The sequence below is a fragment of the Lepidochelys kempii genome, chromosome 7 (assembly GCF_965140265.1).
Source record: "Lepidochelys kempii isolate rLepKem1 chromosome 7, rLepKem1.hap2, whole genome shotgun sequence".
Lineage (NCBI taxonomy): Eukaryota > Metazoa > Chordata > Testudines > Cheloniidae > Lepidochelys > Lepidochelys kempii.
Window position 1 is genome coordinate 37,198,720 of NC_133262.1, and position 16,002 is coordinate 37,214,721.

At 42.9% G+C, this 16,002-nt stretch overlaps 1 protein-coding gene across 2 annotated transcripts in view; it reads left to right on the forward strand.

Annotated features, from left to right (window-relative positions):
- The window catches only part of EFCC1 (EF-hand and coiled-coil domain containing 1), an 84,387-nt gene extending 69,036 nt beyond the window's left edge, over positions 1–15,351 (forward strand). Inside the window, exons 4-8 of one of the 2 annotated variants that reach the window (XM_073352223.1) lie at positions 1,210–1,345; positions 2,066–2,231; positions 8,080–8,238; positions 11,320–11,389; positions 14,512–15,351. In XM_073352223.1, coding sequence (XP_073208324.1) covers positions 1,210–1,345; positions 2,066–2,231; positions 8,080–8,238; positions 11,320–11,389; positions 14,512–14,645 — 665 coding nt within the window. In that variant the 3' untranslated portion in view covers positions 14,646–15,351. The remainder of the gene's footprint in view (positions 1–1,209; positions 1,346–2,065; positions 2,232–8,079; positions 8,239–11,319; positions 11,390–14,511) is intronic. The other variant, XM_073352224.1, reaches the window with a different exon arrangement.
- Positions 15,352–16,002: the final 651 nt, after the last annotated feature.

Here is a 16,002-nt window from a genome sequence, read left to right on the forward strand (position 1 = left end):
ACTGCCCCCCCCAGGACCCCTGCCCCATCCAACCCCCCTGTTCCCCACCCTCTGACCACCCCAACCCCTGACCACACCCCCGACCCCTGACCACACCTCCTAACTCCTCTGCCCTCTATCCAACCCCTCCCCCCCGCCCCCTTATCACGCTGCCTGGAGCGCCGGTGGCTAGCGGTGCTATAGACACACTGCCCAGAGCACCGGGTCAGGCCGTGACTGCATCTGCGCTGCCCGGCCGCCCAGAGTGTTGGGTCAGCGGTGCGGCACGGAGCCTGCAGGGGAGGAGGAACAGCAGGGGAGGGTCTGGGGGCTAGCCTCCCAGGCCAGGAGCTCAAGGGCCTGGCTGGAGGGTCCCGCAGGCCGGATGTGGCCCGCAAGCTGTAGTTTGCCCACCTCTGCGTTAGCTAGTTGAAGGTGCAGATCTCATATCTTCTTTTCATGCCTGCCTCTAGAGGGCACCATCACTCGTTCATACACACAAAGCTAATACCTTACACTAAAAGCACTTAGTTCCTCAGACTGTAACTAAATGTGCACATACACTATACGTGAAATATTGTTTAAGGTTTAAGAACTTTATATTTATGAAGAAATAAGCTTTATAGATTGTTTATAGATGGTTTGACTTGCTTACTTTGTGGGATAAGGTGGGTGAGCTCATGTCGTTTATTGGACCAACTTTTGTTAGCGAAAGAGACAAGCTTTCAAGCTACACAGCTCAAGAGCTTGTCTCTTTCACCACCAGAAGTTGGGGCCAATAAAAGATATAATTTCACCCACCCTGTCTAATATCCTAGGACCAACATGACTACAACAACACCACTGCAAACAATTGCTAACTACTGAAACCGTGCATTTTAATGATCTGACACTGCACTTTATTAAAACAATTAAAAATTAAAAGACTACGTTTAAATTGATTTAAACTGATATAAATTCAGGGTTTAGTGCTCAGAACAAAACTATTGCTGATGCTGCCCACTAAATACTTGTTTGCAGTGGATCAAATCTTAGAACCACTAATTTTATCTCACATGCTGCTAAAAAGGTATGGAAGTATTTTTATGCTATTATGTAAATATGTCATTTCCCTCTTAAGCACATTAGATTCACTTTCACCTAAATAGGTGGTGTTGAGAATTAAGTATCCAAAAGGTGATGAGCATGACCAAGCTTTAGCTCCAGCTAAGTGGCTGTTCTTTTCCCCAGTGGAAGACCAGATGTTCCGTTCTGTGGAGGGCCAGGCTGCCTCAGATGAAGAGGAGGAGAAGTGGATAGGGGACCAGCAATCCCAGGTGGCTGAATTGAAGAAACTTCTGGACAGAGTCCCCTGTTGTGGAAGTGGGTATGTTTCACGGAAATTAGTGTTTAGGCTTTGGTTGTCCCATTGCAAATTGTATCACGATTTAAAAGATTTCAGAAGTATTGTGGCTTCAGTAAGAAATGATAAAACTATTTCACAGAAACAAAAGGTAGCAATCCCCCAGTCACAGGACACAGATTGGATGTAATATACTCATCTGATCCTAACCGGAGTCAGAGAGGAAAGTGAAATATTGGGGAGTGGAAGGGGAAGGTATGTGCATGTGCCTGAACTTTACTCAATGCTAGAGAAGAAAGTAAAAAGATAGATTTCCCTCTAGCATGTGGACCTTGGGCTTTCTCAGCATGCATACCCCAACATGTCACATGAGTCTTTATTGCATAAACAATCATTCTGTATTAGAATTCCTTCTGGGAAATCTCCCCCTACTCTCCAGAAAAGATCTTTTCCATCATAATCCCCCTTCCAGTAATGCCATGGGTGAACAGGCTTTCCAGTCTGACCCCAGTCTCTTTCCAGCTGTACAAAATGTAGAAGATGTTAGTTCAGGCTCCTCAGCTGTCAACTAAGAGGAGATTGAAAACCAGTATAGTAGGGACCCAAACCATAAAGAGCTCTATAGGTCAAAGTCACAAGTTTGAATTTATGAGATGCCAGGAGAACAGCAGGAAACCAGTCATAGCTCTTAAGCAGCCTGACCTTGGCTGGGAGGTTTCACTAATTTTTCTTTTTAAAACATAGATGTGATGACAAAATAGTGAAGAAACTGATGTCTTATTTTGGGAGCACCAATAATGACGACCATGAGAATACCACTGTGGAGCTAGCAGAGAGAATCACCAAGTTAACTGAACAGCTTGAGATGAAAGGGAATGAAGTGAAAAAACTGGAAACAAACATGAAGGAGGTAACAAGTGCGAGGTTTACCTTATTTTATGTACACACAGGATTCGTTTCATTAATATTTTAAATACTCATGTTTTGTATTTACATCTAATTTCTGTTAGCTTTCAACCTTGTTGATGCCTCACCACAATGTCACCATTTCAGAAGTGGGGCCACGTCCTAGCTTTCCATGGCAACAGCACTTCCAATATGACTATTGCATGAACGTCCATGGATCTGAAGGTCTATACTGTGCAACACAGGCTGTTTTAACAAAATAACGTGTTTAAAATTCTGTCAGATATCCATGTGGATTTAATAGGTGGAAAAGGCACGGGACTGATAGTAGGTGCAGAAAATACATGGTTCCCCTGTGGTGTCTCAGCACTGGGTGAAAGGCTTCACATATACTATTACCAATCTTCTCACCAGTCCCCCAAAATAACCTTTGTAAATACACCTCCAGTTGGCTCAGTTGCAGGTGCTCAACTTAGATTAAATCTTACAGCTCACTGACAGACAGAAAATCTCAATCTCAGCCTTGCGGGGCTGGGGTTACCTCAATTTCTAGTGTGGACATAACTTCAAGGTTCAAAAGACAAATGTGTTGTCTCAGTATCTTCACCTAATCTTATTTAAATGCACAAAACCTCAGCTACTCATCTGTGTAAATGCCACCAGTCTTTCCCTGACAGATGTATTTAAAAGTAATGAATACAGAACATGGCCCAGATAGTCATCTGTACAACAGAGAAGCAAGTAAGTAGCATATAATACCTTGGTACAGCTGGAGGGGAATAAGGGGGAGGAGGAGAAAATGTGGCCATAAACTGCCTTACAACTTGCCTGATTGGGTATGGCAATTCATTTGTTTCTGTGCCAGTAATTGTGAATACTATAAAAATGTTATCACCTCACATTGTTTTAGCCTAATTTGTTCCAAAGTTTCATCTGCTTCATAACCAAAAACTGGCTCTTTTATGCTCCTTTGCTCAAAAGAAGTTTGTGGACTTAGTGTTTTTGGAATGATTTTATTAACCACTAAGGTCTGTTTAAATTCATAGCTGAACGTTCAACTTTTCTGCATGTTGCCACTCAGTGGCTTTATCAAGATTTCTGTTTCAAGGACATGCTCTCCCCTCCCACCCCCACACACAATGAAATTTGCTTAAGGGGAAAAGTGTGGAAAATGAAAGGAAGACATACTTGCACCTGGTACAGTGTAGTAGGGATTGAATACTGTCAGTACACTAGGTTCTATGACAATGTATCCCCGTAATATTACCTAGGTGAATGGAACGCTTTGCTTCTGTGCTGCTTAAACACCAGCCACATAAAAAGCTAAATTTACTCTATTCTTACAGATGGTGGCCAGGTTTACCTCTTTTCCTTGCCTTCCACTCACACTCTTAGATGTATTCATCTTCCTTTTGCAGAGCTAGGAATGTCCTGTTTGTAACCTCTGCTGATGGATAGGAGTTCTGTGTAACTTTCTCAGAAAAAGTCCATTATAAATTTTTAGTAGTTATACTAGTATTCCAGAAAAAAAGTATCAGCTTTTCCTAAAAATCATACCAAAAAACCCAAGATAAACTTCACATAGATCGTAGCATAACCACAAATTTAAAAATCATCATTTGTGAATCAATTTGCCTTTGTCATTAGATGAATTGCAAATCTAATGGACTGTATATTGCTGGTATGAAGGCATAATTTTAGTTGGTTGGTTAGCTTGGTGCTACTGCTGCTGCAAAGCTCTTTGGCAATGAGAGATGGTGATCCTGAAAGGAGCAAAGATCAGTTTTGAAAAAGTGAATGCTCACCTGAACTTTCTAAATGCACAAAAAGCGTGCAGGAAAACTCTTAATACCCTCTCTCACCAAATTAAATACATTTCCTGGTTTAATAAAGAAACCACGAAAACAAGCTGTCACTTTCCATGTTGAGTTGGGGAAGCTAGCACACAAATAGCAACAGGTTGTTATTTAGATTTACAAAACCAATTCTGAAAGATCACACAAACAACGTCAGCAGGCAGGTGAAGAGCAAGAGCCGCACATATTGACCAATCATTGATCCAATCTAAGACTACAAAAACCAGAAGATAAAAGAGGAGCTAACTTTGATTCCTTTTATAGTGAGCTCCAATTCTCAATAACTGAAAAGTCTAAGTACCATCTACCAAGGACAGGTTAATGAAGGTGTCAGGCTTAGAGGATAGATTAAGGAAAACATGAGAAAATTCTAAAGATATATCAGCACTTTACAAAGCTTTGTGCTATGAACAAATGTCTCAGCTTTGCAAGGCCAAATTAATCAAAAAGGAGAGAATTAATTTACACCTGTCAAAAATGCGCCCTTGTGTGCAAATAGGTAATCATGCAAGAATATTTCCAAGCACAAGTGCAAGTTTGCACATTTAGTTATGTCTGCATGTGTTTTTCTCTCTCTCTCTCTTTATTTTAATACACGCAGATGGAAATGAGCCCCCACTTTTGAGACTGGTCCAGAGTCTTCAAATAGGGACAATTCACTAGCAGATTCTGTACCAAACAATGGTAAACACAGAAAGAAAGGAGTTTAGTAAGAAACTAAAAATTGCCAAACATAATTTATCAAATCTCTATATCCTGGTTTTGTATTTGGGTATTTCTGTTGCACTTCTCATGTTAGTATGTGAGCACCCCATGAGCAGTAATGAATTTTACTTCATGATCCCCTTTGAGGTAAGGAAGTATCCCCATTTCACAGATGAGACAGATTAAGCGACATGCCCACAGCCAACCAGAAAGTCTATAACAAAGCTGGAACCCAGAGTCCCAGTCCTGTGCCTTAAAAATCGATCATCCTTCCTCCATATCTATTTTAGGGAACAATCTATACTTTATTATAGTCGTCATCATCTAACTTGCAACAAATGGAGTCAGAGAAGATGATAGATATAGCCTATGTGAAGCAAACTACCTTGGAGAACTTTTTCAACCTACATTGAGCCACCATCTTCAACTGCTGGAGGAACAGTAAAGCACCAAAAGCAACTACATACATCTTAGATGTAAACAGACTAGGGGATGAAGGGAAACTAGCATCTATTTCATAGTAGGTGGTGATAGAGCATCAAGAGGTAAGAACTGTCTTGGGAAAGTTAGTATAATAGCAGCAGACTGGGAGGTGCAGAAGAAAGAGCACCATAGGCGAGGTTGGGACAAGGAGACAACAGCAGAAATATCCAGTGATATTCCGAGCAGAGTATCTATAAAAACTAAAGCAGGTGGTTATGACATTGGACAGCTGAATGCTGGGTGGGCAGAATTAAAGAGGCATGCAAACTAAAGAGAAAAGACTGAGTTTTTTCCAGAAGAGTTTGTTTAGTGACTGAAGGCAAACAGCATGGGGTCTGCTGCCTTGCACTAGCATGCAGCAGAGGACATCCAAGTTCATGTGTCTTTTTCCTCCAGTGTGGCTAAAGATAAGATGCTCTGAAAAAAAATCTTGTCAAAGGGGCAGACTGGGTTCCTGTTGGTTGTCGATGCAGAGGGCTGTTCAGGTTCAGAATAGCTGTTTGTGAAAGAAGCAGCTGCTGCCTAACACATGAGGAGGGTGGTGCAGGAGAAGAGAATCAGAGGGGCTAGAATATTGGGGAAACGTCCCAGAAATTTTTAAGAAAGAAGTGCTCTGATTAAGCAGATAAAGGCCTTTCCTCCCCTGCCCCCCTTTCATTGATATATTGTCCCTTGCATTGTACAGATGCGAGGGGAAAATACAGCTCTGCTTCACGTGTTTGTACATGGCTGTAATTAGAGCCCTGTGCTGATACAAAATTCGCAAAAATTATCCCGGATATAAAGTAGGTATCCGCAGATTTGCGGGACTCTCTCTCTCTGGAATGGGCAGCACCTATGATGTGCAGGATATCTGCAGTGCAGAAGAGGAAAGGAGGAACTCTGCTAGCTGAAAGAAGCAATAAGATTAATTCACAATAGACCATTCCCTCCCCACAACCTCAGAGAGCATTAATTGTGCCTTAGCCTGACTGCTCCCCGGTGATGGTGATTATGTTGGGTGTATGTACAGACAACTAGTCGTTTGTTCGCATAGCTCCTGCAAAATTGGTGTTCACTGAGGAACTCTCAAGTCACTATTTGGCAGAGGATATAGATTAAGTCATCCGAACTGCACGTTGTTCAGAGCTGCAAAAAGAAAAGGAGGACTTGTGGCACCTTAGAGACTAACATTTATTTGAGCATAAGCATCCGATGAAGTGAGCTGTAGCTCACGAAAGCTTATGCTCAAATAAATTGGTTAGTCTCTAAGGTGCCACAAGTACTCCTTTTCTTTTTGGGAATACAGACTAACACGGCTGCTACTCTGAAACCTGTTCAGAGCTGGTTACTATCATTTAGGTCACATTAGCATCTTGGCATTTTCCAACCAGCAAGGAAGACTGTTCTTGTTCCAAAGACGGCATAGCATCTGACAGGCAAGAGGTAGGAAAAGGGATACAACGTACAACCGAGGTGATCAGGATGATGACAGGCACAAGTCCTATTTCTTTACAAAAATGAAACTTGTAAGTTAAACATTAAGTTGCCCTTCCTCAACAATGCTGCCTTCTTGACTCTCTTCCACACCAAAACCCAGCTTTGATACCAGCCTCCATATGCCCTCTCCTCCCAACTACATCCTCCCGCCACTAAATGAGCATTTAACTCATAAGAAAAATACATGAAACAAATAAGTAGATGACTTAGACAGTTTCTTGTAAACATATGGAAGTAGTAAGTTGTGAGGAAGGATTTAAGACCCTGATTCAGCAAAGTGCTTAAGCAGATACTTAAGTTTAAGCACGTGTTAAAATCCACCCCTATTCAGCAAAGCACTTGTGCAAATGCTTAAATGAGGAGAGGTTATTAGAACTGGTCAAAAATATTTCAACATGACTTTGTTCCATCAAAATATGTAGGCTGGTAGCTAGAGCACTTGCCTGAGATGTGGGAGACTGACTACAGAGTTTGTATCTCTCTGGCCTGGTCCACAGAATATTTAATTACTTTTACAAAGTAGAACAGCTCCAACAGAAAAGATGGGGAGAGAAACTGATCCTATAGCCTGGTGGTTAGGATGCTGACTGGGAATGTGGGAGACCCATGTTTTATTGGTTATTGGCCAGTCCTAGAGATTGGCTTTGCAGTAGCTCAGGAAGGTCCTGATCCAACAAACCACTTAATCAACATGCTTAACGTTAAGCGCATGAGTACTTCCATAGGCTACCCTTCAGCCTGCTTCAGTGCCTTATTCGAACAGGGCTTTCTTGAGCTGGTCTGAAAACCATTGCCCTCTCCCCATTTAAGCATGTGCTTAAATGCTTTGCTGAATCAGGGTCTTAAATCTTTCCCCAAGACTCACTTTTCCCAAGATGCTGACAAGAAACTTGCTGACTAAATCACCTACTTATTACTTTATTTAATAAGTCTGTGTTCTATGCATAGTGGATGGGATAGAAAAAAGTGTGAAAGTTGTGAGAGAAGCAGAGCCCTCTCTGTATTTATCCTTCCTTGAAAAATATAGATATAAGAAAGGCTGAAGTACAGAATTCAGAATGAGAACAGTTACAATTTCTGAGTAGTCTGGGATTACACCAAATATTGAATGAAATGTCATGAAGTAGAAGAGCAAATACATTTCCTAGCAGCATTTATTCAGTGCCTTAAAGAAACATAGCAATAGAACAAAGTGAAGAATTTCCCTTCAGAGTAGTTTTCTGGAGCAAACTGACATTTACCCAGACTGGAGGAAAAAAGTTAGCTTTGCAATTATTATGCAAGAGAACAAAAGCTCCAATGCTTTTAACTTCCTGTGTCGTTGTCCAGATGAAAGGCCCAATGCTAGGTGAACTGCAACAAAAGGTGGAGGAGACTGAATTGTTGAAGATGGAGCTACAGATGTTGGAGACTGAGAGAGTTAGGCTGTCCCTGGTGGAAGAAAAGCTCATGGATGTTTTACAGCTTCTTCAACAACTTCAAGACCTGGTACGGCAAGAAAGTAGTCCAAAGAACGGGAGCTGGTTTTGATAGCGTCCCTCTCAAACTGAAAAGGATGTTTGTACCTTACATCCAAATGCAAGGGTTCCCTTACATGCAAGACACACAGCTTTGCCACTGGAACCATCAGCTCCAATGGTTGCCTTGCAGCAAAGAGGAAAAGCCTAGAAGCTTTTATGTGTGACTCTCCAAAAACTTTCCCCTCCTTCCGAACAAAAGTTTGGAATCATAGTAGTTTCAGATTTTCTAAAAATCCACTAAATCAGGTCCAAGCCCCTTTCAGGGCAGGATTTAGTCCTCCAGAAGAAAATGCATCAAATATTAAATTGATAGCATATGACCCACCCAAACACACAGCACATATAAGAAGCTGTTCTTTGGGAGCATACCTACATCACTGCATGGATTGCTCTGCAATATGAATTTCTAAGGATCAGTCAATACTGCAGAACCACATCATATTTTCTCAAAGGCTGGGTGTAGGATTATTTTTATTTCAGCTGTCTTCTGGAAGGAGCCTGCTGGCTTTCAACACTGCCCCAGTGATAGAGCTTTAGAAATAAATCCCCTCACATCAGACTGACCTCTCTTTCCCCATCTGAAGTCTCTGGAGTGCACAAGTTAGGCCTGCTCGCCCCCACATCCACAGGAAATATTTTTGGGAATGGGTTAGTGGCAGCCTGACTGCCTTCAATTCAGTAGAAACAGGCCTGAGAAATACTTGTCTGATCCTATTGCCACTACTTTAAAGGGCCTTTGCCTGGCACACCCCCAGAATGCACCAGGCATAGGTTATGCACATCCACATGTTACTGAAAAAAGGAAATGAACATAATCCTCTTACATTTCTATAACTCTTTTCATTCCCAAGCACTGAAATACCAGCCTGATGTACGGTCAGTGCTGGACTCAAATGCAGCAGCCTGCTACATTACACAACAGTTCCTCAGTCTTCTAGCACATCCAGCTGCATCATATAGGAGCATTAGTGCAGCAAGACGAGTACAACTTACAGAAGGAGCAAAACTACTTCCTGCAGAACCAGAGATGTTTTTGAGAAACGTCTCATCCAAGTACTAACCCAGACAGGGGCTATTTAGTTAATCAGAGCTGATGGAATCACAACACAAACTGGTTCTTATTTAAAATGTGATGGGTCAGTCCTCCTTAAAAAGCTATTTTAAAATTCCTGCTTCAGGCAGGGGGAAGTGGTGAGAATTAACCAAGAGATGAGCAAGCTGGATAAGCTGTTGAACATGGGGTATGTTAGGAGCTGTACAGTCTGCATTGCACTTTTAGGAGTTAATTTTTTAGATTAGGATTCAGAGCATCACCTGAATTTTCAGCAGAGCTGTACACTGTGTATTTAATTAGATTATTCCCACATACAACGACTTCACCATGCCTGAAGTATGCTGGTGTGTCTACTGCTGACTCTAGGGAACAAATGCAGTATCTCAAATTATGTTACCTTACTTTAGTGCTTCGCATAGCCCATTTTATTTTCACATCCCAAGTCTGACACTGCTTGCCACATGGATCAATAACAATCCAACCCAATGAAGGATGTACTATTAAGCTGGCAAAGAATGACTGATTGTGATTGACAGCAGGCATGAGAACTTTCCGTGTCAAGACTTCGACACGTCATTCACTGGTCAGCCGTGTTGTTGAAAATCATTCCAGCTTAGGAGATGATCCATCACACAATGTGCTACATTGTTGTGAAAATACTGCTTGATGCTAATCATTGCTGGAAATATGCCTTTGTGTGTGGTCATGTTCCCTAGCTCCAGTGAATAAAGAAAGATGATTTACAGGATCCCCTGTAGAGCCTGAAGAAAGTCCCATGAGTCCTATGGAGGAGGTGCGTTAGACAGATGAATGAGAAACTGCAGTTACAGATGAATAAGCTTTTAAGGCTATATTGCCTCTGTATTTTCACCCTTATGGATACAGCATTCCCAGCATTACACAAGTGCAGGAACCTTCTAGAAAGCCAAGCCAGTCTGGAACCAAACAAACATCCTCTTGAATTACTGAATGTTCAGAACAGAGGTTAATTGAAGGGTCATGCATTCCCAAACACCCGAGTTCCTGCTTTCACTAAACCCAAGGGCTATAGACAAGTAGGACTCTGAAGAGGTGGATGGGACGGGACATGTGAATAAGCAGATGCAATAACACTTGAACTGCAGTTGTGAGTTGTGCAGTTGTCTTTTCTTAGGAATTGTTTCTGCCTATTGCCACTCCTTGGGGTTTAATCAAAACATCTTGCTCTTTCAGGTAGGTGGGCTGAGGGTGCTAGTTAGACTGCAGGACTTCCTCTCCCCCAAACGAGATTTAGGTACCAAATTGAGAGTGATGCTTTCTAAACACCATGTGGCAGCCTCAACCATTTCTAAAATGGAATCATTACAAAGGCAGGCCAGCCAAGCTGCCTTAGCCCTAAAAACTGGAGGTACTCTCAATGTTAAATAGATCTCAGTAGACAGCAGCCAAGAGAGGGCTGATTAAGGACCTTCCCCAGCTGTTTCCCCTGAAGAACACATGCAGTAACTTCCCCTAGTTTGTGTTTGCTTAAAATGGTATCAGACATTTCTGAAAATAGGTATGGGGGGCCTATTTCTGAGGCCTCACCCACAACTCATGTATTTGTACTGCCCATCTTTCAACACACAAGGGCTTTTGCATGAGCCTGGCCAGGACTTTGATAGTCCTGAGCATGCCTATAACCTGCTTGCATTCCATGATAAGCCCATGCATCTGGATTTTTCTGGCCACAAGCTTTTGAAAGCTCAGCTCTGTGCTCTCCATTTCCCTTTGAACTACTGCAGATTCTTATGGTAAAGTCAGGAACTAAAGAACAGGGACACCCAAATCTTCTGTTCACTGTGCAGTTTGACTCAAAGATTGAAAAAGATTCCAAAATAAGACACCATGTTATGAGGAATTAATTTTGTTTTCATTTTCAAGTGCAAATCCACTGTACATATATTTAGATTTTGTTGTGTATATTAAGCTGGTGTGGGAGTTAATTGTTCCATGATATTGTTTTGTGTTTTAAAGAGCATATCTAAGCGAGCCTTGGGAAAAATCTTGCTGAGCACTTTGGAATCCTGTCGTGACCCCCAACATGGTAAGAAAGTAAAACTTTATGAAGAATAAGAAATGTGCAAAGTATATTTGTAATTTAGAGTCACTTGGGAGGCAGATTATATACCTTGTAAACAGTAGACAGAAAAGCAAAGTCACACTCCCAAAGGGGGAAACATTACTGTGCAAGACCCCTACTAAAGATGAAGGCTTCAAATCTTTGAAAGTACAGAAACTGGGGCATCATGCTGAATTTTATCCTTAAGATGAATTCTTCATCCCACTGAAATCAATAGAAATTGCCCACAGGGCAAGATTTTGCCTTCTAAACACATTAAATCCCTCCAACTTCAGTGTGGTTGCACATGTATCAGAGAGGAGAATGTGGGCCCCTAGTTTGTAGACTGACCACTCATCAACATTTACAATTCCATTGTCTAGAGCTCTTCTCTGCCTGACTTAAAGAGAAGTTACAAAGGAAAGCAGCATCTTTCAGTAAAGTCAGTGGGTCAAACCTGCTCTCCTTTAATAGCAGCCTTTCGTGTTCTTGTTACAAAAATTAAACTTGCAAACTCATCTCCCTGGACAATAGCCCACTGTGCAGGAGCTGCCTATGGAAGAACCATGCAGGCTTCACAGCCTGGAGGTTTAAATGTGATTACTTTGTCCCTGTTAGCAGAGCTTTCGCATTTACCTTCTTCAAAGAAGCTGGCACACTGTACCCAGTTAGTCTGCATAGGAAGACTGCCTGTAGGGGCTTTTACTAGGCAGAGAGAGGTCAAAGAACAGATAATGAAAGGGTAGATGCAGCCCGAGGGTTTGTTCTGCAGAATACTAACAACAGTAATTCAGGGAAAGTAACATGTACAAAACGCTCTGATTTCCACTGAGCCTTCTTGCCATACAAAAGGCTTGTCAGTAGCATGCAGTGATTCAGTGTCCAGACATTCTCGATCAAAGTGGTGCCGCTCCAGCCTGGGTGTCCTGAGAACAGGGGGAAATGGCACAGCAAACCCTCCTCCTGCTGCCCATGAGCACACACACACACACACACACACACACGGCAGCCATACCTGAGCTGTAGGCCTGGGGAGCAAAAGAGAGGTGGCAGCTAGTGACCTCTGAGCAGCTCCAAGGAGTACAGAGGAAGTGTTCTGGCAGGGCCGCGCTCCATCTTATGGGATAGCTGTCCAGCACTTCCCACAGCACCCAGGAGGTATTGTACCTACCTTACAGGGAAATAACTACTCCAAGCAATGCCGCTGAGGCAACATGCCCTCTCCCTAACCCTAGCACAGCTCAGCCTCCAGAGATACATAATTGAGAACCAAAGTATTTAATGAGGGAAAGCTGATGAAGCCCAAATCAATATATTCTCTATCTGTTCTGCATCACTTTTGCTATAAAATCCCTATGTTTCCTCTGCTTTGGATTTTCTGGCTTTGCACTTGATGTGACATGAGCTGCTTTCCAAAATCTCTGTAGTCAAACATTCTCACTGTGTGAGAATGCTACGCCAGTGGCTGATTCAGTTAGCTACATTTCATTGCTGTGACTTGAATCCAGTCTCCATTTGAATGATGAGTAGGTATTTAGACCAGCAGGGTGTACCCATCCTTCAGGGATGGGTTTTAGGAAGTTTAACTGCTGATGCAGTGCAGCACACAGACAGCCAATACATTTCAAAAATCAGTCTCTGTTATCACAAGGATGAGGGGATTTAATGAGCAGAGAGTTTGCAGTAGGAGGAACTGCAGAGGACTCAGTCCCTGTGTACTGTTCCATTCTGTGTCCCTTTGATATGCAGAAGAATTCATTCTCTGGTCTCCACATTCAGAATTCTATATGTAAGAGGGGGGATTGGTCCCACTATTGTAGGGAGCTTTCCTGGCATCTGCACTACCATGGTGATATGGGCTACCGGAAGGATCTGAGTCCTTGCTCCCACTTTCTTTACCCAGAAGCCTCCCTGCCCTCGAGGACTCCCCTTCCACTCTCCTGTCTGGCAGAGTCCTTGTAACCCCAACAAGGCTGGGCCCAGCATTCCTGGGGGGCTCACCCCCCAACCTTGCTGTGGTCACCTAAGACCAGGGCTAGGGTGTTCCCACTCTGGGGTACTCTCTCTGCACTGGACACTTCCCTGACCCACTGATCATTACATATGATTTAAAGCAAATAAACTAATTGTTGATTAAATAAATTGTAAAAAGGAATAAGGAAAAATGGGAAAGGTTAAAGGAAAACACATCACCCTGCTCTGTGGATGGGAACATCACAAACAGTGTCTCTGGAATGTCAGGGCAGTTCACAGTCTGTTACTTGTAGGTTCCCAGGCCTTCTTCTCAGGCCCTGGCTGTGCTGCAGGGATGCTGCGGGTTGGACACTTGCTCTGGTGGTGGCCACACGCTCTCAGGCTCTTAAGTGGCAGGACCCTTCTTCCCAGTGTCACCCCTGCCCTGTCAGGGTTACAATCCCCCTCTAAGCCTGGCCTGCAGAGCCTCCTGGGTGAGGCATCTCCCTGTGGGTGGGCCCACTGCCCAGGGTCCCCCTTGCTCTCCCCAGCTGCTCACCACACCCAGCTCCGGACTGCTCCAGCCCCAGCTCCACCACTCTCTCTCAGTGCTGCTGCTGCTCTGCCTCCAGCTCCCTGGGCTGCTTCTCTGGCCCCTCTGGCTCTGGTTGCTACAGCTCTGCTCCCAGGACAAGTCTGTTCTCTCTGGGCTGCTTTTCTGGTCCCTCTGGATCTGGCACGGCTCTGCTCCCCAGCTCAGCTTGGGCCCCTGCTTTCTCCTTACCTCGGCCCCACGCTGTCTGACCAAGGCAATTCCAGTTTACAGGGAGGACGGGACCCCCTGGCCTCCTGACTCCCTGATTAGCCTGCCTGCCTGCCCTGTCATTCAGGCTGACCTGGAGCATTGGCCTCTCCCCATTGTACCTGGGGACTGTCAGTTTCAGGGTCCTGATTTCCCAGCAACCCGTCCCCTTTTAGTACTGGGAGCTAGCCAACCAAAACACCCCCACTGAATGTTAGTAAGGGGGCAACAGTCCCCTTACATATATTTGAAATTGCACCTATGGGAAAGAGAGGTAGTCTTATGACTGTTAAAATCTGCATCTTCCTGGCTTTGCCAATATGCTAATGTATTCTGAAATTTTCTTTTAAAGGAAAAGCTCACATCCTTGAGGTCCTAGATACTCTCTACCATGAGCTGGCTGCCTGTGAACTCCTACAAAGCAAGGCTCTAGAGAATGCTCAAAGTCACCAGTCCTTGTCTAACCCACTGGTTATCTCTTGTTGAACAACAGTGCCATCTGCAGTTCATCATGATTAGTCAAGTATCTAAAATCATACGATGTTAAACAGAGGATGGAAGAATAAGATTGCCAGATTTGGAGGAGTTCAATAATAAAGGGACAAGTTAGGACAACTAAGCCATGAAATCACAGGTGTACTGCCTCTGGGAAGACCTCTAATTCTTCAGCTAACTTCACAGCTGGCCTCTATAAGTGTTGACATTTCATGAGAATTACTTGATGTCCATCTCTGAAGCCTGACAACCACCACATTATGGCACTGTAACTGTACCAGTCCACCAAACGAAAAGTATTACAAATACACTGACCAGCTCAATAGAGGAAAACCCCAAACTGAATATCTGATTGTCGATTAGCTAGAGATTTTTCCTCTTCTGATAGCTGAACCAGTACATTTAATAGTGGAAGACAGACTAACTGGCTGATACATATGTTGTTTTCTTAAAGTACGAGACAAAATTACTATATTATAAAGATATATGCATACTAGTATATGCCAGTAGGGCAAGTTAAAGACCCATGTATAAATGTAGGTGTGTTTGTGACTGTGATTATACATCTTATTTAACTCTAGAGATACATTTATGCTTCTGTTCATGCGGATTTTGTATTTGTAATTACAGATCCGTTAGAAGTAATGCTTTTACATTAATCTGTAACTGTCCTTGCTAATTATAATCTTAGATTTTATGTTAAACATTAAATTGTTTAGTAAAAAGTGAAGAATGATCTTGTTCCCCAAGTTGCCAGGAACTGGGAAGGCTGCAGAGACAGGGAGTGAAATGGAGAGCTTCATATTAGTCTTTCACCAACCAACTAGCAAATGATATACATATAAGACATTCCCATCCTATGTAGTTTAAATGAGATTGTAAAGATATAAAGCAAGGCATCATTTGCAGGCAAAGAGCTTGATGGAAGCAAAATGCTGGACATGCTCATGAAAGCATATATTCTGCTCAGTAATAAGAGAATCCCCAGGGACAAATATAAGAGGATAGTGTGTTGCGAAGTTGCTGTTGCTTCCTCAATCATCAACAGAAGAAAATAAAAGGCAAAGCTCTTAAGACATTCTACTGAATCTATGTAATGAAAAAAAGATGTACAGTAGGCTCTTCTGGGAATATGAAGAGAACTCGATTTACCTGAGATAATGCAGGGAACAAAACGAGACCACTGAATTAAAAATTATGCAGATTAGAAAGCACAGCCTTCCTAGGACAAAGGTTTTCCTATAGAGAAGGGTTACTAAGAGGATCAGAAGTATGGGAAATCTACCTTATTAGAGGAGACTCAAGGAGCTCAGCTTGGTTAGTCTCACCAAACGAAGGCGGAAGGGAG